The 25,868-nt window shown below is 48.0% G+C and overlaps 1 protein-coding gene across 15 annotated transcripts in view; it reads right to left on the minus strand.

Moving 5' to 3' along the window:
• Nucleotides 1-25,868, minus strand: part of MYCBP2 (MYC binding protein 2) — a 1,771,217-nt gene that overhangs the window by 1,175,682 nt on the left and 569,667 nt on the right. For all 15 annotated transcript variants that reach the window (XM_085622060.1, XM_085622057.1, XM_085622054.1 and 12 more), the window contains 2 exons: nt 23,316-23,412; nt 3,931-4,123 (listed from right to left, as the gene is read on the minus strand). In XM_085622060.1, coding sequence (XP_085478186.1) covers nt 3,931-4,123; nt 23,316-23,412 — 290 coding nt within the window. The remainder of the gene's footprint in view (nt 1-3,930; nt 4,124-23,315; nt 23,413-25,868) is intronic.

Genomic DNA, 25,868 nt, shown 5'->3' on the forward strand with positions numbered 1-25,868 from the left:
AGAAAACAGTACCGACGTGAACTAAAGGCCTTTTGGCCTCGACAAAGTTTTTCCTAACTTGAGTTAAGATAGCACATCCGAACCCAATGGCGGAAAAAAACAATCTGAGGATGGAGAGGATGCCCATGCGCACTGTAGTCCAGGGGAGGAGTCACCTATCCCAGGATACCTCGAAGACTCTTCCAGGACAACAACGTGCAAACATCCGGACCCAACACTAGGCGGCGATCTATGCACAGATATGAATTCAGCAGCCCACATGCCTCGAACACAATATGCTGCTATTAAATTGCAGGTCTATGCCCCGGCACATGGCAGAGATCTTTCTTCTTATACAAGATTATGAAGCTGAAGTGTTGTTCTCACAGAAACTTGGCTTAATATTACCTCAGAGCCGGATATTGTGCAAGCTCTCCCCCCAGGATATTTGATTCAGAGATTGGACCGATCGATAGGCAGGGGCGGTGGTATTGCTATTGTTTATAAACAGAACTTTACTTGCCGCTTGTTTGGCAGTTTGGTAGAAGACTGTGAGAATCTCCATTTTTCAATTTGGTTCACCCCCACTCTGTCTCACAGGTATTCTTATTTACCGTCTGCTGGGAACTAATGGCCAATTCTGTAAATCACTATTGGAAGTAGCTGCAAACCTTGCCAGTACTGCAGCAAATCTTACCTTGCTAGGAGATTTTAATCTGCATTTCGACAACTCCACCTCCCTAGCCGCAACCGAACTGTCTCAGGATCTTACTGCATATCAGCTCTTTCAGAAGGTCTTGTCCATGACTCATGTTAAAGGACACCTCCTGGACCCTATATTTTCCAATCTGGAGAATATATCTGGGAAAGAACCCATTACACTACCCTGGTCGGACCACTCCTTGATCCCATTCTCATGGAACCCTATAAATATGACTCTCCATATTCTGCCTACTCGAGTTATGTCCCGTCTTCGGACTGAACTCCCTACAGATAAGTGGGGTTGGGAATTGGAAAGGTCAAAGCCAACCCTGAATATCAATCCGGCAGTTGCCAATTAAAGTTTCAACAACTGGATAGAGGGTACCCTAGATCGGGTCCTACCGAAAAAGCTGGTTCAGATGAAAGGAGGGCCCAATAAGACAGCTCGGTATTCGTCCAAACTTCGGGAGTTAAAACAAAATTGGAAAAAACTTGAAAGAGCATGGAGGAAAGATTTCTCCTCTAGCAAGAAATTGGATTATAGGGAGGCAGTTAGAAACTATAAAACAGAAATTAAAAAAGCTCAGGCCTCGTAATATGAGGAGAGGATTTCTCTGTTTTTCTGCTCTTCACGGGAAACCTTCCCGCATTGCGAAAAAAACTACTAAAGCCCCCCTCCCTCCAGACACTCCGGACGTTTCAGGCCGGCGATGCAATGAACCTGCAGACTATTTTTATCATAAAATCCAATCCATATACTCCTTCTCTTCGGCTGATAATCACCTTAACCATCATCAGGAGGATAATCGGTCTGCCCGATCCGAGAATCTCCTTACAGGTTTTTTTACCCTATTAACCGGGTATCCTTCAAGGCTATTTTAACACTGGTCAAGAGCGGATCGCCATGTGATCCGGCTACTCCCAATATTCTAAAGCAGGTAGCCAATATAGTTGCCCCAACTATGACTGACATGATTAATACCTCGCTTTCCAGTGGTATAGTCCCTCACTAGTAGAAAAAGGCTATGGTAAAATCTCTACTGAAGAAACCTAATCGGGACCTGGACTGCTTGAGAAACTACCGTCCTATCTCTCTTCTTCCAGGGATTAGCAAGACTGTGGAGAAACATGTTAACCTCACACTCTCTACTTGCCTGGAATCTCAAACTCCTCCATCCCTCTCAAACTGGCTTTCGACCGTGCCAGGGTACATAAACTGCGTTACTATCAGTAGTCGAGGAATCCAGAAAGATCCTTGATGCTGGAGGATCCTCTGGAGTGATCCTTCTAGATTTGAGCGCAGCATTCAATACGGTTAACCATCAAATTTTGGTTCACTGACTTAGAGGTTTGGGGTAACCGGTACTGCCCTGTTGTGGCTGCAGTCCTTTTGGAGGGAAGATCTTTCCAGGTGTTTAAGGGTGAGGTTGCCTCAAAAATTCTGCCTCTTCATTGTGGAGTTCCTCAGGGAGCTCCACTCTTTTTAATGCCTACATGGCTCCGCTGGCGGATATTGTGCTTCCCTTTGGTGTTCACATAGTCACCTTTGCTGATAACACTCGGTTGTGGCTCTGAATCATCCCAACCAGGTGTCCATGGGCCTTCGCCCCTGCCTCGAGGAAGTCGCCAAGTGGATGAACGTGTCGCATCTGAAACTGAAGGGCAACAAGACTGATCTCATGGTTCTTCGAGATCACATTAACTTTAAAGCAAGTACTATGTGGCCAGTCTGCATGGGCCCACCTCTTGCCCCAAAGTCTGAGATAGAGAGTCTGGGAGTCTGGCTGGATCAGGACCTCAGTTTTAAAGTTCAGGCCAGGAAGGTTGCAGCCTCTTGTTAAGGCATCCTTAGGATGCTCCGCAAAGTGCTCCCTCTTCTTCCCATCCGGGCTTGAAAACAGATGATTCAGGCACTTGTCTTGTCGCGGATGGACTATGGAAATGCCTTATATTTAGGCACGCCTAGCTCGGTAATTGCAAAACTTCAGATAGTGCAAAACTGTGCAGCAAGAATGCTTATGGGGACCCCGTCTCGTCACTCTGCAAGGCCCGCCTTGCGGTCCCTGCATTGGCTTCCTGTTCAGGAGAGAATACGCTTCAAGGCCCTGTACATTGCTCACAGGTCGCTTGGAGGGAATGCCCCTCCAATTCATCTTTCCTTGGTCCAGCCCTATCGGGCTAATAGGCAACTGCGTTCAGATGATCTTTCTCTAGCAGTTGTTCCCAAGATCAAAAAGGCCAGAAGTGGTGGGTGGCTTTTCTCTTATAACGCCGCCAGATTGTGGAACTTCCTTCCTCTGCCCTTGCGGAAGGAACCCAATCATTTGGCCTTCCGCAAACAGCTAAAGATGTGGCTTTCCCCCCCAAGTGTTCCATTCTACCTCTATGAACTGCCTCAGTGCTGGGATCCCTTCGGGTAGCTACGCGCTTTAGAAGTGCTATTTCATTCATTCATTTATTTACTCAAGGGTAGACGGTTTTGCTAAATGGGACAAAATAGGACTCACCTATGTGGGAGATGTATGGGAAGGCTCCCCATGAATTCATTACAAACACTGCAATCTGAATTTGCCCTCTCCACCACACAATTCCACAAAAAATTACAACTGAGACATACTCTTTCCAACCACTGTGAATCCCTGGAATGTAACCTTCTTGAGGCCAAATTCCTACAAGGAGTACTGGGAAGAGGCGGTATCTGCTAGATATACAAATTACTAATGTTCAACACCCCAGACAATTCAACCCTCTTGAAGAGAAGTGGGAAGCCTGGGTGGGGCCACTGGATGAAGCTGACTGGAAAGAGGCACACTAGAGGCATCCTTAAAGGAAAGTTCTGCCATTGGATTACCTGTGATGGGCATTCTTCACAGTTTACAACAGAGGTCCTTTCTGTACCTAGTAAGAAACAAAGGAAAAAAAAGAAACACACATCTCGATCCCCGTATGGACATCTGCATTTCCTTGTGTATTTACCACCTTAAATGTTGGTAAGGACAACTGTTTGTCATTTCAGTGCTGCCAAGTTTGCCCCCATATATATATATATATATATATATATATAGATATATACACATATAAATACATATCTTCTAACAGACTTAGAGATACATGTAATGGACTGAGAAGTACATGTTGATCATAAGGTAATAGTCTGAACCACAAATAATTTGACATCTTGGTGCTTTTTTTATTGCCATATTAACTCACTTAAAATGCTGTTGCTAATATAGGTTAAGATAAAAATACCTGAAATTGGGTATATTTCACACGTATAAACACGCAGCAACCTTAGACAACAAGTCCCCACAAAACGCAGTCTTTCCAAGTCCAAAAGAGTAGCAGTGTATTGGAATCCTTTCAGCCCTCGCAGTTCCTCCACTCCTAGTACTAAGGTGGTCCAACTCCAATGAAGAATGCTCAACAAGGACTCAAAGCAATCCTGGTTCCAGGTTAAGTGAAAAACAGACGGACCGAAAAGGCAAAGAAAGAGGTTAATATGAAATTAAATGAAATAGCACAAGTAAGTACTAGACAACATGTGTGCTGCAAAATGTTTTTATTCTAAAAGTGTCCCAAACACCACTTAAGTCACATTGAATTCTCTGACGAGGCGACAGGGTTAGATTGCTGCTATTTTGAATCTTCTGATGCTAAAAACCTTGTACCATCACCTCCGACTAGTCTGTTTTTAATATGAAAGAGTTCAGTATTTGGTAATGTAGGAGTGGGAATGATTTTATTGTTATTGGGAGTGAGACAATGGATACAGGGGCCAATAAAGGTGAGAGAACGCCACCAGCCTTGCAGGCTGTCGGTGGGGCACTCCTGTACAAGACAATTTCTAATAAAATATAGTTTAATCATAACGTTTCAGTCCACAGTAAAATGAACTCTATTTGGTAAACATCTTCAGTCTACCTCAGTATTAGACAAATGTAAAATGCTCATTCTCCAGTAAGAACATCAAGTCAATTTAAAGACAAAACAACACTGTCGTGTTTGACAGATAATGTAGCCTCCTAGCTCACTTTACAAAATCCATTGGGTCAAACATAATTAACGGACCTATTTACAGCACCAAAGTGATTGTAGCATGGGCACACAATGTCACATTGTAATTTTGGCTAAGGCATTTAAGACAGAAAGTTGTCAATCAAATATATCAAAAAGACAGCCTGAACTCAAAGAATAGCATGATTGAGTAAACGTATGGTCAAACAAGAAAATACCTGTAACAATCTGACAGTAGTGCTTTAGATTCACATGCTCTGCATAATCCTGCCATCTAGTTTTGGGCCTGGATGTTTGAAACTAGTTATTCCACAAAGACGTACGAGTCACAAGCCTTACTGTGACTCCACCCTCTGTCCCAGGGGTGTGAGTAAGGGCGGGAAAGGCGGAGGGGAAGCTTGGTGTGCGACACTGCCGTAATAAATAAATGAATTCAAGTGTGGGTAGTTGGGTCCAGGGGTCCCCAGTAGGGCTTGCAGTATCTGTGGTCGGGTTTCCGCTGGGATTAGCAGACCTCTTAGCACAGACACAGGCTTCAATGAAATTTGTCAGAGCTTGTATACCCCCAGCCCTTCCCTCTCACACAAAACGATCCGGGAACAAACCAAGGACTGGATGGCTCTCATGAGATGCAGAGAAGCCTTTAAAACCCTATTTTCATCCATTCCGCTCCCCCAAAAATGTAGTTTATTTTTCTTGACGTGCTTCAGGGCTCAAAGAAAATGAAAAAAATTGAATGTGAAGGGAATGAGGACAAGAGGGTAATTAACAAAGGTCACTGGCAGCGCATTTTTATTAGAGGTAGATAAGAGTGTAAAACAAAAGTGTGCATCCCTCTCTGTATTAGCGGAGAGTAGGTAATGCAGTCTATCTATATATTTCATATGGTAATGCAGTATATATATATATTATCTACTGGCGGTCGCCAGTAGATAGTTATAGTTAGGACCGTGTCTCCATAGGAAATCTCAAAATTCTATTTTGAATAACTTTGGCGCCGGTTGACGAATCTTCGCGAAATTTTCAAAACTAATGGGGCGCTCCGCTCAGCTCCTACCCTGAATGTCTCGGGGGGATTCGTCAAGCGGGGGCTGAGAAAAAAGGGGGGTCCCAAAACGCGTTTTCCCCATGCATTTTCCCATAGGACCTTTAGTCGAAGGTACAGCCCGAACGGCTGAACAGAATTACTTGAAATTTGGCAGAGAGGTAGTCCTCATGTCAGGGATGTGCCTTTTGCATATATGGAGTCAATCTGTTCAGTAGTTCCTGAGAAAATTGCAGTTAAAAGCACATACATATCTATAGCCGCGCACTGTGCGCGCACCCCAACGTGCGCGAGCGTAAGTCTGATTGGTTGTTACATGTCAGTCAACGTTCGAATCGGTCGAAATCAGGAAGTGTCGGCCGCCATTTTGTTTGTTTTCAGTGCGAGAGTGGAAAAGGAAGGCGGCGAACGTGAAAAGGGGGCAGGGTAGAGAGTTCCTGACCCCCTAGCCTTGGTCAGGGGGTCCCTGAAGGACCCCGAAGGCAGAAAAAAACATTTACATTTTTTTTTTTTTTTAAATCGCGGAGGTGCGCGCACGGTGAAAAACCATAAAAAAAAAACATTTTTCATAAGTAGTTTATTGAAAAATAAATATATAAAAAAAATTATAATACATACATAACTTAGCATTTAAAAAAGCGTACAAATTCACTGAAAAAACCATAGGTTTCACACATGTTAACGTTAGGTGGATATTTCACTCGTAAAAAAAACAATGAAATTCCCCCGTTATAGTTAGTTGAGATAACTATAACTCGCGCGACCGCCACTCTATCACAAGGATGATGTCATGAGTGATGTCATGAGTGATGCCACTGACCATGTCATGAGTGATGTAATATGCGACATCATGAGCAGAGGATTGCGAGCGCGCGAGTTATAGTTATCTCAACTAACTATAACGGGGGAATTTCATTGGTTTTTTACGAGTGAAATATCCACCTAACTATAACGTGTGAAACCTATGGTTTTTTAAGTGAATATATATATATATATGTATATATTTACACTTACATACATATATATACTATAGGCACAGCACTGTGCAAACTGTAAAAACTTCTTGGAACTGTTTCTACACTAGTCTCTGTAAGAAAGTGGCTCTGTATATACTGCACCAAAGTAAGGTTCAGTGTGCACACAGTCCACAGAGGTTTGGCAGAGGCTAAAGTTAGATATAACCCTACTCTCTAAAGTGGTAGCTTGGTCGAGCAGTAAGGCAGTATCAGAGAACAGTGTAAAGCATTTGTTGCACACACTCAGCCAGCAAATGGTCTCACACACTCAATAACTGAACTCTAGGCCAATGGTTTATATGAACAAGTTACTTACCTTCGGTAACGATGTATCTGTAAGAAACATTAGTTAGTTACATTCCTCACCTTAATATCCCCAGGCGTCAGACTGGATCCGGAAGATTTTTCGTCAGCAATACCCCTTGCGCGTCGCTAGGCGTCGTCTGCGGCTCCGCGTCAGTCGTCGGCGTCGTGCGCAGGAATGACGTCGGAGTACTTAGACGCCGCCCTCGCACGCTGACGTCAGTTCTTGTACATAGCTTTCCGCGCCAGGAACGCAGAGCCATGCAAAGACCGACACTGGTGCCAAAAAAGAAAATCTAGGGGCCTGAAAAGGATAACCTTAACCCTAGATGTCAGTTCGCAGAACGGGGAGGATGGGTGGATCGGTGATGAATCTAACTAACTAATGTTTCTTACAGATACATCGTTACCGGAGGTAAGTAACTTGTTCATCTGAAAGAAACACGTTAGTTAGATTCCTCACCTTAGAATAGATACCCAAGCAATACCATCCCCGGTGGTGGGTCTGCGAACCAAGATCACACCAGAAAGTCCTGGAGGACAGAACAGCCAAAGAAGCCATCCCTCCGGACTTGGCTGTCAAGGCAATAATGCCTGGCAAACGTGTGTAGCGAAGCCCACGTCGCCGCCTGACAGATGTCCTGCAAAGGGAAACCCCGTCCCAAAGCAGTAGTAGCCGCCGTGGCCCGAGTAGAATGGGCTCGCAGCCCAACAGGAAGGTCCTTTTTTGCCAAGGAGTAACAAATTTTGATGCACAAAACGACCCACCGAGAGATGGTCCGTTTGTGCACAGCTTTCCCCTTCTTAGCACCCACGTATCCAACGAAAAGTTGGTCGTCCACCCGGAACTGCTTTGTGCGGTCCAGATAAAAGGAGAGCGCACGTTTTGGGTCCAGACGGTGGAGCCTCTCTTCCTCTTTGGAAGGATGCAGAGGCGGAAAGAAGATGGGCAAGGTGACAGACTGCCCAAGATGAAAGGGGGTCACCACTTTCGGAAGAAAGGAGGGACGAGGCTGAAGGACAACCTTGTCCGGATGAACAGACAGAAAAGGAGGCTTTGATGATAAAGCCTGGAGCTCACTCACCCGTCTAGCCGAGGTGATGGCTACCAGAAAAGCAGTCTTAAGCGTCAGCAGACGAAGAGGACAATTATGAAGAGGCTCAAAGGGAGCGCACATTAGAAATGTGAGAACAAGATTCAAATCCCACTGAGGCATTACAAAAGGGACAGGAGGGAACGTGTGAGTAATGCCTTTTAAAAAACGTGTAACTACAGGGGACTTGAAAAGAGAAGGCTGATCAGGAAGCCGCAAGAAGGCAGAGATGGCAGCAAGATAACCTTTCAAGGTGCCCAGGGCAGAGCCCTGCCGGGCCAAAGAAAGAAGAAAGAGGAGAACCTCAGAAAGAGGAGCGGAAAGGGGATCCACAGCCTTTGCTGTGCACCATGCCACAAATTTGTTCCACTGGCAGGCGTATACCGTCTTTGTGGAGGGACGCCTGGCTGCCAGAATGATATCACAGACGTCAGGAGGCAAGTCAAATGGCATCAACTGCCGCCGCTCAATCTCCACGGTTCGGGTGTAGGACCGTCCCCTGCTGCTGCGACAGAAGATCCTCCCGAAGGGGCAGACGTATCGGAGGATCGGTCAACATACTGAGTAGCTCGGGATACCAGTACCTTCGTGCCCAATCCGGAGCCACCAAGATGACTTGGGCCCGGTCGTGCCTGATCTTCTTCAGCACTCTGGGCAGAAGTGGTATAGGCGGAAAGGCGTACAACAGACCGCAACTCCACTCGTGACGAAAAGCGTCGCCGAGCGAGTGCCGCCTTGGAAATTCCAACGCGCAGAACTGCTGACATTGCGCGTTCTCTTCGGTGGCGAATAGATCTAACCAAGGCTCTCCCCACTGCTGAAAGAGACCTTGCGCCACTTCGGAGTTCAGACGCCATTCGTGATCCATCATGCACCGGCGGCTGAGTTCGTCTGCTCTGGCGTTCAGAGAGCCCGCCAGATGTTGAACCACCAGGGTGACGCCCTGGTGTTCCAGCCATGTCCAGAGGCGCAGAGCCTCCTGACAAAGGGTCCACTACCCCACCCCGCCCAGTTTGTTGCAATACCACATGGCGGTGGTGTTGTCCGTGAACACCTGCACGACACTTCCCCGGACAGAGGGAAGGAAGGCTTTCAGTGCAAGCCGGATCGCTCTCAACTCCAACAGGTTGATGTGGAGACGAGACTCCGCTGGAGACCAGAGGCCTCTGATCTCTGCCTCTCCCATATGGCCACCCCATCCCAGGAGGGACGCATCCGTCACTACGACATGCTCCGGTTGGGGAAGGGAGAGGCTCTTGCCCTTGACCCAATCGCGGTCCGTGAGCCACCACTGCAACTGCTGTGCAGTGCCCTCCGAGATCAAGACATGGTCGGACAGGTTGCCATGATGCTGGGCCCACTGAAACTTCAGGTCCCACTGCAGAGCCTGCATGCGCCGCCTGGCGTGATGCACTAGTAGGATGCAGGAGGCCATCAGCCCCAGAAGCCGCAACACTAGCCTGACCGAAACCCAGGATAGAGGCCGAAAGATGGGAATCACGGCCTGAATATCCCGGACCCGCTGTTCCGGTGGATAGACCCGGAACTGCGCCGAATCGAGAACCGCTCCGATGAAGAGGAGCTTCTTAGAGGGACTCAGGTGTGACTTCGGCACGTTGATGGAAAATCCCAGCAAATGCAGGAGATCCGCCGTAGTCTGGAGGTGGGAGACGACTGCCTGGGGCGAGCCCGCCATCAACAACCAGTCGTCGAGATAGGGGAAGACTGGAACCCCTGATCTGCGCAGATGAGCTGCGACCACCGCCATCACTTTTGTGAACACCCGAGGGGCACTGGTGAGGCCGAAGGGGAGCACGGTAAACTGAAAGTGCTCTTGACCCACCGTGAACCGCAGGTAACGCCGGTGGGCCGGCAGGACGGGGATGTGGAAATATGCGTCCTGCAAGTCCAACGCCACCATCCAGTCTCCAGGGTCTAGGCAGCTAGAACCTGAGCCAAAGTTAACATCTTGAACCTCTCCTTCCGGAGGAAGGCATTGACGTTCCGGAGGTCCAAGATAGGGCGTAGGCCCCCTTTGCCCTTCTTGGGAACCAGAAAGTAGTGGGAATAACAACCACGACCTACTTCTGGGCTCGGAACGCGCTCGACGGCCCCCTTGGCCAAGAGGGCCGAAACTTCCTCGTGGAGAAGATTCAAATGATCCCCCGAGATACGGTGGTGCTGCGGTGGCATGGCTGGAGGGGTCGTCTCGAAGGGGAGGGAGTAGCCCCTTCGGACGATTTGCAGCACCCACCTGTCCGATGTGATGGACCGCCAGTGGAGCAGGTGATGGCGAACTCTGCCGCCCACTGGCGTGGAATGGGCCTGAAAGCTCGGACTAGGAAGGCTTTGAGGCGGATGCTGCCGGGGTGGATGTGGGCTGACCGCGTCGTCCTCCAGAACCGCCTCGGCGGAAACCACGTCCGCGACCGCGCGCAGGTTGGTTCTGCAGCTGGGCGCACGTGAGGAGGCACCCCTTCCTTGGCCACGAAAGGGGCGAAAGGCGGAAGTTTGCGACCGCGGGGCCGAGAGGCCCAAGGACTTGGCCGTAGCCCGGGAGTCCTTAAAGCGATTCAGCGCACTGTCCGCTTTCTCGCCGAAAAGGCGAGTGCCATCAAAGGGCATGTCCATGAGGGTGCTCTGGACATCGCCCGAAAATGACGTGGACCGCAGCCAGGCGTGACGTCTAAGCGCCACTGAGGTAGAAATCGCCCTACCCAGCGAGTCCGTAGTGTCAAGCCCACATCGGATAGCATGTCGCGCTGCATCCCTCCCATCGGCCAGAGCCTGGGTAAGTCGTGTCTGGACCTCCTCCGGACACAGGGGCAGCACGTCCTCCACCGTATCCCACAGAGAGTGGGAATAACGGTCCAAGAGACAGGCGGTGTTCAAAGACCGCAGACCCAAACTAAGGGAGGAGAACAGCTTTTTGCCGAACTGTTCCAGTCTCTTGGAATCCCGGTCCGGCGTAGCGGTCGGGAAGGAGGATTGGGAGGTAGAGGCCTGGATAACCATGCTCTCGGGGGTAGGGTGTTGGGACAGAAAACTGGGGTCGCCCGGAGCAGGGCGGTGGCGCCTGGCGACGTTCCTGTCCACAGGAGGAACTGTGGAGGGCTTGGACCAGGTGCCCTGCAGAACGTCAGTGAGGGCCTCATTGAATGGCAGCAGAGGCTCAGTGGAGCTTGCTGCAGACTGAAGCACCTCAGTGAGGACGTTAGTCCTCACAGCCACGGCAGGTAGCTCGAGCCCAAGGGCTGCGGCCGCCTTGCGCAGCACCACAGAGAAAGCAGCACCCTCCTCCGAAGCCACAGTCGGAGGAGAGATGAATCCAGTTTCTGGAGAGGTATCCAGACCACTGGCCTCCCCCAGTTCATCTGCCCAGTCCTGTGACAGTTGAGCCTGAGTGGCCATAGGATCCTCGGATCCCTCCCATTCGCCCCCATCATCCGATTCCTGGTATGCAGGAGGAAGGATCGGAGCCGGGCGATAGACAAAATGTGTCTCCAGCGGCACCGAACGCGGCGTCCATCGACACCGTAACGGCGCCGGGCCCGGAGCGGGGCTGAACTGGGGCTCGACGCCGAGCGGAGTCGGCGTCGGAGGTGGTACCGGTGTCGACGCCGGCGGAGGAGGCGTGACGAGGTCGACCGGCGTCGGCGGGGACTCGGGAACGGGTCCCGATCCGATCCTTGGACCTCCTCCTGGACCGGGATCGAGAGGGGCGCGGAGCCGAGTGGCGAAGCTCGAGAAGCTTACGGGACCGCTCCCGTCTAGCCTTCGAGGTCAGGGCCTTGCAGTCCGAACACGACGCCGCGTCGTGGTCGAGGCCCAAGCAGTAAAGGCACCGGCGGTGATGGTCCGTAACCGACATCAAGCGGTTGCAGTCAGCACAGGCTTTAAAACCAGGCATCCTACCGGCACCGGAGTCGAGACCAGATCAAAAAGGATCGAAAAAAGTTAGTCAAAAATTGACTAAAGGGGTAGCTCTCCCGGATCTGCGCTTACTGGCGCGGAAAAAAGAAGAACTGACGTCAGCGCGCGAGAGCGGCGTCTAAGTACTCAGACGACGTCATTCCGGCGCACGACGCCGACGACTGACGCGGAGCCGCAGACGACGCCTAGCGACGCGCAAAGGGTATTGCTGACGAAAAATCTTCCGGATCCAGTCTGACGCCTGGGGATATTCTAAGGTGAGGAATCTAACTAACGTGTTTCTTTCAGATATAAAAAGTATATGCTTGTTTTATTTTAGAACCAACAATAGGCATTAAAATATACTTTCTCAGAATGAGATGCTTTATATAAATACTTTTGCAATATGCAATTGACTTTTGTAGACAGTTACAAGTGGTTGCAATAGGCAACACAATTCTAAACACAATAATGCATTGAGTTCAATGGAAGTTTCAAGTTATTTGCCACAGATTACTTTTAATATTACTTTTGGAGTTCCAGGATTGGATCCTAGATTCAGTCCTGGGTCAGTACTTGGAATCAAGTGATAAAAGTCGACTTAATTACTGTGATGATTTTTAGACAATATTTTGCTATTTTAAAAGTTGACACTTGAAAACAGTCAATGATTCCCTATGGCAGAAAATTCAAGTTGCAGGTATAGTAGGTTCTCGTTACTTTTTTAATCCAGTACTGGGTACCTAGTCTCAGTACTGGGACCTTTATCCAAAACAGGTAAGTAATTACGTTTTCAGATATTATACTTTTTTTAAAGAATATTTAAAGATTGCAGAAATTGACACTTAGAAGAAATTTCACAGAAAAACAGTCATTGATTTCCTATGGAAGAAAATTGGGTTACTGGTAAGTACAGTTGTAAGTATTTTTCAGAGTCAGTGCTGGGCACCAAGATCCAGCACTGGGAGCTCACCTAAGAGCAGGAGAGTATTTTAGTTTTCCTTACTCGGCTGATTTTTGGTGAATATTTGAAGTTTTTAAAAGTCCACACTTACAAGAAATTTCAGGAAAAGCCAGTTAATGTTACCCTAGGGAGAAAATTGAGTTATCGGTTTAAAGGTAAGTACTCGACTGGCAGAATTAAGGTTCTGGGCATAGACTCAGGGGTCTCCCAGGGTCAGGTAGGTACAGTTTGGTTCAGCCTCAGCGGCACAAGGGCGGCCAGGTGCAGAGAGAGTTAGGCCCAATGTTATCCTATGAGAGGTAGGGGGGCCTTGGTTGGTGGCTGCTGACTAGCAGGCCACGCGGCTGTGGGAGCTGGACTCCTGGTCACATGCTCAGGGCAAGTGGGGAAGAAAAATAGGACAGAGGTTGCACTCCCAGGGGCACTCGGGCGGCTGGGTGCAGGGTGCTTTTGAGCCGTCGGGCGCTCAATGGATTCCAATGAAGAAGCTACAAAACGAACAAAGGCTGCAAGCTCAGGGACGGAGATTCTTCAGGTGCGACCACCACTTCAAAAGGTAAGTTGGGAAGCTGTAGGTTAGGTAGGCACCCAGGAGCTGGACACAGGGGGTTGCAGGGCACCGGGTGCAGGGGTGTATTTTCGCGTCGGGAAATCTTACCCTCAGCTGGTCGCGGTTGGAGGGGTCCATGGTTCTGAGGCTGCAGGCGTCAACTGGAGCGTCGAGGTGGGTTCTTGGGTGCTGGATTCTTGGTCACAGTCGCCGGGGGGGGGGGGGGGGGGGGAGGGAACGTCCTCGGGGTCTTTGATCACTCCGGCACAGGTCATGCTTGACGGGTGCAGAGTGTGCAGGAGTCGCGGTTCCTGGTTGGCACCAGGGGCTTGTTACTTGCTTTGAGCAGCACCACTGCTCGTGGGAGTCCCAGTCTTTTAGAGTCACAAGGAAGTCAGGTCCTCCGGGGTTTGAGGTTTCTGACCACCGGAGATGCCGTGTTTAGCAGGAGCAGGTTAGAGGATCGATAGGCCTGTAGGGCCGGGGCCAAGTCAGTTGGTGATGTCCTCTTGTTAGCAGCTGGACAGCAGGTCTTCTTTCTTCTTGTTCTTCTTGCTTGTTTCGGATTCGGGATCTGAGGAAGGAAGGTTCAGGGTGCCCCTAAATACTAAATTTAGGGGCGTCACAGTTAGGTAGAGGTCAGGGACCAATGAGTCCCTTTCCTGGGGTGGGTACACCCCCTATCCTGCCACTCTCCTGTGGGAAGGGGCCAGTAGCCTAGTCCTGATTGGGTAGGTCTTCCCATCTTCAAGATGGCGAAAGCCTGGAGTTGTGCTTCACCTCGCCTCCCCCACCTGAGAGGTGGGGTTGGCAGAGGCTGGCACACCCCCTTTCCTCACTTGGGCTTTCCCGCCAGGCTTCCCGCCAGAGTGGGGGCTAGAACCGGTGGGGACCAGTTGCTGAGTACAGCAAGTGGTCTGGCGGTGCTCACAAAGGCAGCATGCCTTTGAAGCTTCCCCTGCCCATCCTGGGGAAGGAGACCTAGCACCTAGCGGATGGCTCTCTACCCAGGGGTCCAGCAACATGTCTGCTGTGTGGCAGCCTAGGCAGCGCCTCAGACAGGACGTGGATTGTAGGTTAGGTTCATTAAATCCCACACTGGCATCAGTGTGGGTTTAATGTGTTGAGAAGTTTGATATCAAACTTCAGTGCAGCCATTATGGTGCTGTGGAGTTCGTGATGACTACCTCCCAGCACCATATACTCTTAATGGCAGCACTACACTTACAGTGCCCGGGAATGGACCTGGGTACTGTAGGGGTACAGGGCTCATGCACCTGTACCCACACCACTGGCATAGGGCACCCAGCTATAGGGGTGACTGAGGTATGACAGGGCAGTGTGTGTTGTGGGCATGGCACACAGGGATGTGTGCCATGTCGACTCTCTGTTTTGTTCTGCACCAAGACACTCAGCCTGCAAAGAGTGTGTGTGTGGTGTGTGGGGTGTGTGTGTGGGGTGTGTGTGTGGGGTGTGTGTGTGGGGTGTGTGTGTGGGGTGTGTGTGTGGGGTGTGTGTGTGGGGTGTGTGTGTGGGGTGTGTGTGTGGGGTGTGTGTGTGGGGTGTGTGTGTGGGGTGTGTGTGTGGGGTGTGTGTGGGGGGTGTGGGGTGTGTGTGGGGTGTGTGTGTGGGGTGTGTGTGGTGTGTGTGTGTGTGGTGTGTGTGTGGTGTGTGTGTGTGTGGGGTGTGTGTGTGTGGGGTGTGTGTGGTGGGGGTGGGGGTGTGTGGGGGGTGGGGGTGTGTGTGTGGTGGGGGGTGTGTGTGTGGTGGGGGTGTGTGTGTGGTGGGGGGGTGTGTGTGGTGGGGGGGTGTGTGTGGTGGGGGGGTGTGTGTGGTGGGGGTGGGGGTGTGTGTGTGGTGGGGGTGTGTGTGTGTGGTGGGGGTGTGTGTGTGTGGTGGGGGTGTGTGTGTGTGGTGGGGGGTGTGTGTGGTAGGGGGTGTGTGTGTGTGGTGGGGGTGTGTGTGTGGTGGGGGGTGTGTGTGGTGGGAGTGTGTGTGTGTGTGTGTGGTGGGAGTGTGTGTGTGTGTGGTGGGAGTGTGTGTGTGTGGTGGGAGTGTGTGTGTGTGTGGTGGGAGTGTGTGTGTGCGCGTGTGTGTGGTGGGAGTGTGTGTGTGTGTGTGGTGGGAGTGTGTGTGTGTGTGTGGTGGGAGTGTGTGTGTGTGTGGTGGGAGTGTGTGTGTGTGTGTGGTGGGAGTGTGTGTGTGTGTGTGGTGGGAGTGTGTGTGTGTGTGTGTGGTAGGAGTGTGTGTGTGTGTGTGTGTGTGGTGGGAGTGTGTGTGTGGTGGGAGTGTGTGTGTGGTGGGAGTGTGTGTGTGGTGGGAGTGAGTGAGTGGGTGTGAGTGAGTGAGTGGGTGTGAGTGAGTGAGTGTGAGTGTGTGTGTGTGTGGTGTGTGTGGTGTGTGTGTGTGTGTGGTGTGTGTGGTGTGTGTGTGTGTGGTGTGTGTGTGGTGGGTGTGTGTGTGTGTGTGTGGTGGGAGTGTGTGTGTGTGGTGGGAGTGTGTGTGTGTGTGTGTGTGTGGTGGGAGTGTGTGTGTGTGGTGGGAGTGTGTGTGTGTGGTGGGAGTGTGTGTGTGTGTGTGGTGGGAGTGTGTGTGTGGTGGGAGTGTGTGTGTGTGTGTGGTGGGAGTGTGTGTGTGTGGTGGGAGTGTGTGTGTGTGTGTGTGGTGGGAGTGTGTGTGTGTGTGGTGGGAGTGTGTGTGTGTGTGTGTGGTGGGAGTGTGTGTGTGTGTGGTGGGAGTGTGGGAGTGTGTGGTGGGAGTGTGTGGTGGGAGTGTGTGGTGGGAGTGTGTGGTGGGAGTGTGTGGTGGGAGTGTGTGTGTGGTGGGAGTGAGTGAGTGAGTGAGTGAGTGAGTGAGTGAGTGAGTGAGTGAGTGAGTGAGTGAGTGAGTGAGTGAGTGAGCACGCACAATAAAGCTCTTGGTTTCTCATTTTTTTTAAATCTTCTCTCGAAAACTTCTTAGTCCCCCGCATTCCTGGTTGGACTACACTGAGCGTTTGTTTATTCACGGCTTCGCCTCCAGCACACAGGCAGCCCCTGAGACCCGCCTCCCCGAGTGCGGGTGTGGGGATGTGGCCGACCCTTACAGTACCCGTCCATATATAGCACTCACCAGAGCTGCTGGTTTTCATTTCACCGAAAGCTCTTTCAAACGGATATAGATACTGTATTATACTGGTATTTATGTAGCGCTTCATGGAAAGCTATAATTGAGTGTTTGAAAAAAAACTGCACTAGATTTGTATGAAATCGACCACAATCCAGTCACACCTGAATACTCCGGAAATTACAAAACATTCTTCTAATCGCCTTAAAGCCGATTGGCGCATTTAAATAAGACGATAACCGACCTTCCTTAAATCTGATTTTAAAAACAGGTGTATGTTCGTTGCGCACGACCTGCTGGATGACATCCCATCCCGCCTGGAATGCATCTCGTGATGTGTGGCCACAACAACGTTGTCGGCATGGGAAAAAAGTTGGCGAATAACATGCAATGTTTTCAAAGGATTCTAAATATACATTTTACACACTTTTATTTTATACTCTCGTTGACACGATTTTGGGAGGGGGTTTTACTTTAAGTTTGAAGTTTTTCTTAAGTTTCCAGAAGTTTAAACTGGGTCCCCGGTGGTTGTTTTTTCTTCTCAGATCTATAAGGCGAAACAGTCTTTCACGTAAGTCAACATAGGCAGTTCTTAAGTCATCAAGCAGATTTATGAACATAAAACAATAAAGGAAGTGTATTAAAAACGAGGGCCTTTTCTCTACACCTCTCTGCTTCAAGTCCTTCGGCACGGCGACTGGGGACAATACCGACGCTATACATCACAAAATTGGCCGAACTGAGGTTGGTTCCTATTTTCAACTGCCTGTACCGCATCGCGGGTTTGCAACCGGAGGCTAGATGAAGATTTGCTTACTGCTGTTGCTCTGGCTGTAACTTAAGCAGTTCGCAGTGTGGGCGTGGACTGTAAACTGGCTGATTTAATATACCGCATCATCCCTTTTTAACCTACCACCTGTATGTACGCACATCGCAAGCTGCCCTTGTAAAACCCAGTCTGCTAGGAAAAGACGGGTGCTGTTGCAATCGGCAGAGTGAAGAGGCAGGGGCTAAGGGAGAAAGAACAACAAAGCCTCATTAACAAGTACACGGTCTTTCAAAGACCTGTGAAGTACTTGGGTGCGGCTGAGTGTGTGCCTGGGAAGTTGTCTCAGCCCGGGCAGACACCTCTTAACCCTCTAAGGAGAGAGAGACACCAGATGGTCAATGACAAAATGTACTAGTATTTTTCAGTTTTCATATATAAATACAGATAAAGGAAAACTTGTTTTCCTTCTGTTTTTATATGTATAAATCCGTTTAAACAGAAAACCGGGAGCCCTATACATAACTAATGTCCTACTATGGACACACTTTACCTGTATCAAACCCCTGACAGTCACTGAACCTACATTAAGAAATGAAGTGGATACGAGTAGAAAAGTGGATCCTGTTGACAAGGTTTACTCTATGGAGGGAGTTTACTTAATGCGACACAGTTGGGAGACAGTGAATCTCTCATGAGAAATACAACACAGAGTATTAAAAAGTATTTACTAAGCACAGTGTACACTCTATGCAAAACATTTCCAAAGAGCGACTATTCACTTCAAACCACCAAGGTCTGACGGCGGCGAAGATTGCATTACCTGCAGCCTCCATACTGTGATGAAAACTTTATAGATAGCCCATCTTCTGAAGCAAAACAAGCACATGTGGATAGGTGAGTACCTGGCGCGCACAGTCTTCTATGTCAAGTAGCATTCTGAGACGATTCTGCTTAATTCAAGGCTGCTTACAATACTTAGTAAGTAGTACATAGAATCTTTGCCCTGTTGGAAACCTTTTCTGCAGTATCAAAAAACGTGTGTGGAGTATTTGGCCACCTGTACCCAGAGTTACTTTTCCATACAAAGATTTATAATGTTTTCAAAAACTCTGCACACCTATGATGCAATTGGAGCACATGTATTTTCTAAACACTTACACCCATTTGCTGGACACAGGCTGTACAAATTTATGTATAAAGTAATATGGTAGTTAACCGCCACTATGTAAACTACAAAGCAAACTAAAACTCGTTGGATGATATCATCAGTGAAGTCATCAATGTAATTTGAGATTAGTCACTAGTCACTAGTCTGCAGTAAGATACATTTAATGACTCACATAGAGTCAGTTACGCACACAGAAAATCATCCATTCACACACTTGTACACCCACTCATTCTTCAACAGACCTTTCCCTATATATATTAAACATATTAAAACTGTACAGAAACACATACTCACTGGATGATGTCATCAGTGATGTCACTGACCATGTCATGAGTGATGTAATATGTAACGTCATCAGCAGTGCATTGCGGGGGCGCGAGTTATAGTTAGCTGAACTAACTATAACAGGGGAATTTCTAGGGTTTTGTACGAGGGAAATGTCCAGCTAACTAGAACGCCCCTGAAACGTATGGTTTTTTCAGTGAATTTCTAAGGTTTTTTAAATGCCAATTCCTAACTAGAACGTGCATGAAACCTATGGTTTTTTCAGTGAATTTCAAAGGTTTTTTAAATGCTAATTCCTATCTATAACTTATCTCTAAAGATATCATGTTTAATGATTTTGATTGGATTTGTATATTTTTCAAATTCAGTGTGTCAATTTTAATAATGACATTTTTTTTAAAAATACTTTATCACCATTTTTTAAACTTATTTTTTCAATTAATTCTTTTAAAAATTAAAAATTATTATTTGAACTTAATGGGTTTTTCAAACATTTTTTTATATTTTTCAAAATATTTTTTTAACTATATGTTCAAAACTTTATTTTATATATTTTTTTCCATGTTTTTGGATCCGCACACCCAACGCGAGAGGAACAGTGCACCCAACGCGATAGGATGCGCGCACCCTGCGCGTATTTCGCCGTTTTTTTTGTTTTTTAAAAAGGGGCCCCAGGGGCTTCCTAAGCACCTCTAGAGGGTCTCTGCCCTTGCCCCCTTTATATCTTTTACACACTTATTCCCCTCGCTTCTACCGAGGCAGAAAATGGCCGCCAACAGTTCCTGGTTTCGAATGTAGAAAGACACTCGACAGCCAATTAGCATTCAGCGCGCGATCGGGAGGGTGAGCGCTCGGTTCGGAGAGGGTGCGCTTACGGTGCGTGTAGGGTCCGCGGATCCTCCCCGGCCATAGATATTTATGTACTTTGAACTCTAATTTTCTCAGGAACTACTGAACGGATTCACACCATTTATGCAAAAGGCACAAGTCTGAACTGAGGACTACCTCTTTGCCAAATTTGGTGTCATTCCGTTCAGCGGTTCGGGCTGTAGCTGCGACAACAGATCCTATGGGAATTTGCATGGGGGGAAACGCGTTTTGGGACCCCCCCCTTTTTCTCAGCCCCCGCTTGACGAATCACCACGAAACTTTCAGGGTCGGAGCGGAGCTGGGCAAAAGTTTGGAAAATTTCGCGAGGATTCGTCAACCGGCGCCAAAGTTATTCCCAATAGAATGTTGCGGATTTCCTATGGAAAATAGGCCCTAACTATAACTATCTACTGGCGACCGCCAGTAGATAATATTTATATTCACTGAAAATAACATTATGGCTAGGTGAGAATTTCAGTGAGAAAGTAACATTTCAAATGTATAAACCACTGAAATGCAACAGTTATAGTTATTTCTAAGGTAACTATAACTTGCACCCTAGCCTTACATACTTTTCACATCATTGATTTAATTGCAAATGTTGCAGTGTTATTATCAATGCTGTCATAGAAGATGTCATGAGTGAAGTAATATGTGGGGTAATTAGCAGTGCATGGCGAGAGCGTGAGTAATAGTTACTTTAAGGCATGAGTTATAGTTACTCAAGATAACTGGTGAATTTCAGTGGTTTCGTACATTTAAACATTACTCGGCCACTGAAATTGTCACCCAACTAGAACGTTACGTTACTTTAACCACTATACCTCACTTTGGTATAGTCTATACAGAGCCAGTTTCCTACAGTGTCGATGCTTGAACCTGTGGCTTCAGCCTTAACACAGAGGTCGGCGTTGGGCATGGTGCCGGGGCCAGAATCAGTGCAGCCAAGCTTGATGCAGGGGACGGCCTCAAACAAAGGTTGAGGTGCACAGTTGTCGTCTGACAGATCCACCAGAGATTACCAGACTTGGGGTCCCCCTCGGATCCTTGGGGCCCGAAGGCATGCCAGAGGTATCCGTTGGACACACAAATTGTGTCCAAGGCCTTTTTCAGCTCTCTGAGCTATACTGGCATTACTGACAGCCTCAGTTATTTGTGGTGCATCAGGACCTCGCTGAAATTAGTTTCAATAAGAAAAGACAGACTTCACGGCATAGAAGTGCCCATGGCATTGTGCGACTCGGAGTAGTGTGAGTGGCAGGATGATGGAGACCCATGTCTGGACTCCTTACGTTTCTTGGCCTTTTTCTATTTATCGGAGTCCTGTGACTGATGACAATTGGTCACAGCATCGGTCTCAGGAATTTGTTCACGTCTTCAACCAAGATAGGTTTATTCAGCTTCAAATTGCAAAGTTCATCAACATCAAGTACTGTTTCATGGTCGCGGACAGCCTTACAGTTCATTTTGGAGCAGCAGTCGCACGAGGCAGGGTCGTGTTTGGAGCAGAAGCACCAGCTAACACACGCCTTGCTTGCTTGTTAACAACATGTGATGACAGTCGCAATATATAGCTTAAACCTGTTTTTGTAGGGGGAAACATAATTCACACTGACAAAACTGAGAGGGAATGAAGTCTGTCAGACTGACCAGAATCGAAGCTCCGGATCTGCGTCGGATGGTCGGAAAGAAAGGAACTGATGCCAGTGTGTGGAGGTAATACATATGTGGAGGAGAGGGGCCCAACATCACATTCAGGGTGGGACATCTGGAGTAATTCACCAGGTGAGGTATCTGCGGTTACAAGTCTGTCAGAAACCACAGGTGGTCGTGCACAGGGTGTATCAGGATATGAAAGTAGGCCTCTTTCAGATGGAGAACTGTGATGAAGTTGCCTTTTCACAGCAAAGGAAGAACTTTCTGCAAGTTGACTACATGAAAGAGTTCTGAATATATGAACTTGTTTAATGATCGAAGGTCTAGGATCAATCTGAGGGTGCTATCCTGTTTGGGAACTAAAAGTATAGGGAGTACACCCCCCCGGCCACATAAATTTGATCATACTGACTACATGACCCCTTTTGCAAGAGTGCTTGAATCTCTTCCTCTAAAAGGCAAAGATGGCCAGAGCTAAGGAAATGGAGGCAGGGCGGTATGTTGTGATGCGGGGTGTGAAATTCGAGGAATCATCCTTTCTCTAAAAAGGAAAGCACCTAATGATCTAAAGTGATTTCTTCTCACTGAGGTAGAAAGTGCACCAACCTTCCCCTGACTAGTGTCAAGGAGAGTCAATGCTTTCCAAAAGAGTAACCCTTTGGTGCAAATACTCCAACGCTAACACACCCATTCCACCTGTATGGACCCCTATTAGGGGATTTGGGTTGTTATGGGTCATCAAAGGCCTTCTAGTATGTCTGATAAGGATATCTTTGATTAGAGCTTTTTGTCTTGGATTCTTCTCTGAATTGCTGCTTCTTTCAAGCTGCCTCGGAACAGGGGAACTGAAGGGCACCCAGAGACTTAGAAATATCTCTATCCTTCTTATTCTTCTTGAGAATCTGGTCCACCTGAGCGCTGAATTGATGCTCGCCGTCAAAAGTTACATTGAGAGATGCTGTTGCAATTCAGGTCCTAACCCAGACATCCTAAGCCATGCATGTCTGCCAAGGAAAACGTTTGTGCTAGAGGAAAGACAAGGAAGCCTGTATCTCCTATGAGGCTAAGAGCAATTGTAAATTGAGATGTACCAGTTGACCAAGATGTTCGCTATGTTCTTGTCCAACATAATAATGTTATTCCTTTCACTATACCCGCTTCATGGGTTTCGAATGTATTCCTGATCTCGGGCACCCAAAGGATCGTTCCTTTTGAGAAATGTTCATCCCTCCATCTTTGCTACTCGCTCCCCCACCCGCAGTAACCATCATATATTAAGATGCTGACACTAGCCTCCTGGGACATGGCCCACTATACAGCCCATGTCAGCCCCTTTTTCTCCAACTTTTTCCTTAAGCTCATAAGGGGAGACAGAACTGTTTGTCATTTGTAAAAGTTTCAAATTTGTTAAATTATTTTTGTGTTTTAGCAAGAGGTTTTTCTCCAACACGACTGGTAAACTTTCAAATAATTGAAACATAAATACTGCCCCTGAATTACTCGAAGTGAACAAATGTGACATGCCAAAGATACGGCCTAAGAACTTGTGCATATTACATGTGGTAATTAGGTGGCAGTAACCATTAATATGTCTCTGGCTGACAGTTTTTACATACTTGCACAGCACCTAATAAGGGCACAAAGGATTTTCATAAGGATCCTAAAATGCCCTGATATTACTTATGAGACATACGCCTCAGAGAAAGTATGTTTGATAACCAAGGAAATGCTGCATTCACATCAACAATGTGTGTACTAAAACAATATGTTGTATATACACATACATCACTTATGATAGCTTGTTTTAAATATCTCGTGGCTCACAAGATGCATCACTGAGCGACTAGCATTCTAAAGAGATTAGGCAATTAATTATTACCCACCACTGATACAGTTCTTGCAAAAGAGCGCTTTAATATATGCACTGGTTCACTGGTTTGCTGCTTTCCTTTTGAAGAACTGCCATCACTTGTTGGTAACCTGCAACAAAATGAAAAAGTATTATTGACAAAAGAGGGTTGCGATTTAAGATAAGCCATTTGCCTTTAGTAACATTCCTTCACATGCAAATGTATCATCTAATAAAATGCAAGGCATAGAGTGGTAGTTCATAAATATTTGCACAGCAGCACCACCAGAAGTGCCAAGCAGGTATAACAATTCACCTGCTTAGCAACGATTCCAATAAGCTCAGAAAAGGCAATATCACTTGATATTTAGAGAAGATGGTGTTGCTTTTATGTGGTTAAGACTAATTTGTGCTAGCAGTGAGCACCTCGCTGTAATGAGAGAAGTGATTGTTATTTGAGCGATTGGTGGCCTAAATGTTTGACATTTGAGAAGATGTATCTCCTAAAGTCTTAACATGAGAGAGTTCACAATTCTTCTGGATATGAGTTTTCTTGAACAGCCGATTCAAGTTGATCCCAGTGAAGGAGTAGAAAGATTGAAGGGCCCTTATTACCAGATGGACAAATAAAACTCCACTGATTCAGCCTTTCAAACACCACATAAATATTCTGAATTCTTGAAGGGAAATTAGCAATTGTTTCAGCAATACCTCTGACATCCAATAGGTAATTCTCAGGGATTTAGAGCCACTATAAACAGTTTTTGGAAAGGGTTAAATTAAGACTGTAGGCGAGTAGGATCTACTTCACATGTTAACCCCCACTTTTTACTGGTGTTTCACTGTTTTTCGACTTAAGCCTGGCTGGGACCATGCTAGTCAGGGCCCCAGTGTAGCTGCTTCCTCTCTAAATTGATTGCATGTACTTTAGGTACACTCCAGATTGGATTCTGGGGTACCCTTGTGAGTCCCTAGCATATGGTATACTATGTACCCAGGGCATAGGTACCCTAGATGCCTACCAGGGGCTGAAGCATGTATTGTGCCACACCTGGAAAGCCCTTCAAAATGACACCACATGTCTGCTACTGCAGCCTGAGTAAGGTGATGCATGCACCCCTTACTGAGTATAGGTTCACTATACCTCACCTATCACTGCACATAGTAATCTATCAGTCGCCCCTATGGCAGGCCTTATCAATCCTGAAGGCAGGGTGCTTGGTTATATGCGAGTGTGTGCTTAGGCATGAGCTGAGCCCCTCTGCAGCCTTCGGAATCTCTTCTCCGGAGTGGTCAGTGGTGCAGCCTGACCATATACTCTTAAGTGCATTACATCTTAAACGGTTAATGCTAACTTTGGACTGGCTGCACAGAAACATGTTGTGTTTGGTGTCCAACACCTTGGAATCACACCCCCACATCAAATCCTGATGTGAGAGTATGATCCCACCCTTATAGGGGGAGAGACATTGCAGTACTGGTAAACCCGGTAGAAACTTAACTGAGCCCTGGCATCACAAAATGGATGCTGCAGCCACAGACACGGGTCTGGCCTCCTGCTGCTGACCGAAACTCCGGTAGGGGAGGCCTGGACAATAGGTTTCCTGTCACAGAGAGGTGTAACCACCTCCCAGACAGGCTTTTGTGTATTGGGGCTGGGTGGGAGCCCTCTCAGAGTGCTTTGAAGTCCTGACCTGGGGGCACATTTGGTGTCCCTGTGCATAGTCCAGCTCAAACTGGTTCAGGGGCTTCTAGCCCCTGCTCTGGTGTGAAACTGGACAAATGAAATGGGTGTAGCCACCTCTCTTTACAAAACCCTCCCATAGGTGGGTCCCCAGAGCTAGTCCAACCCCTTCCTTAGGTATAAGTAAGGAACCTCTGTAACCAGAACTTTAGATATCCCTGGACGAAACTCTGAAGCTGAATCCTGAAACTTCGACGCTCTACTAAAGACTAGAGGACTGAAGAAATCTCCCTTGGGGTCAAGGAGTGACTCCCCTGCTTGACAGGCACCAACAAAGCATTTTGCCGGTCTGCATCTCCGAAGCTCACGCCAGACTCCTAAGTAATTGCAGCCCAGGAAGAGGATTTCCAGACATCTCAGAGGCCGACCCGAGTCCCCAGCAAAGCTGAGACCCGCAGCCCTCGTGAGTAGCGTGGAACCGGAATTACTGATCACCGGGCACTTTTGCAAGTGCATTGACTTCGACGTCTCTTGAAGTCGTGTTTGGGGTTACTTGTAGCTCCCACCTCGAGCAGAGAATCCATACCAATATTGTCGGCCTAGTCACCCCGAGTGACCCGTGGGCCACTATTTTGTGTTTCCTTATGAGGCTCCTTCGCGATCCCTGGTCCGTCGACTGGTGGGTCCCTGAGAAGGCAACTTTGATTTTCCTTGGGCTTCCCTGGTTGCCCCAGACGTGCCCTGACTCCCCACCAAGTGGTGAGTCCCTCAGACCTTGCTCGTCTGCACCAAAGCACCCTTCTCCTTTCTGCGTGGGTTGCTGTTGCCAAAGCTTGTTGTGTCCAATCCGGGCACCGACGCTGCAGCACATGACCTCCTTCGTGGGACAGCTCGAATCCAGCT

This window comes from Triturus cristatus, chromosome 8, assembly GCF_964204655.1.
Source record: "Triturus cristatus chromosome 8, aTriCri1.1, whole genome shotgun sequence".
In the NCBI taxonomy this organism is placed as follows: domain Eukaryota; kingdom Metazoa; phylum Chordata; class Amphibia; order Caudata; family Salamandridae; genus Triturus; species Triturus cristatus.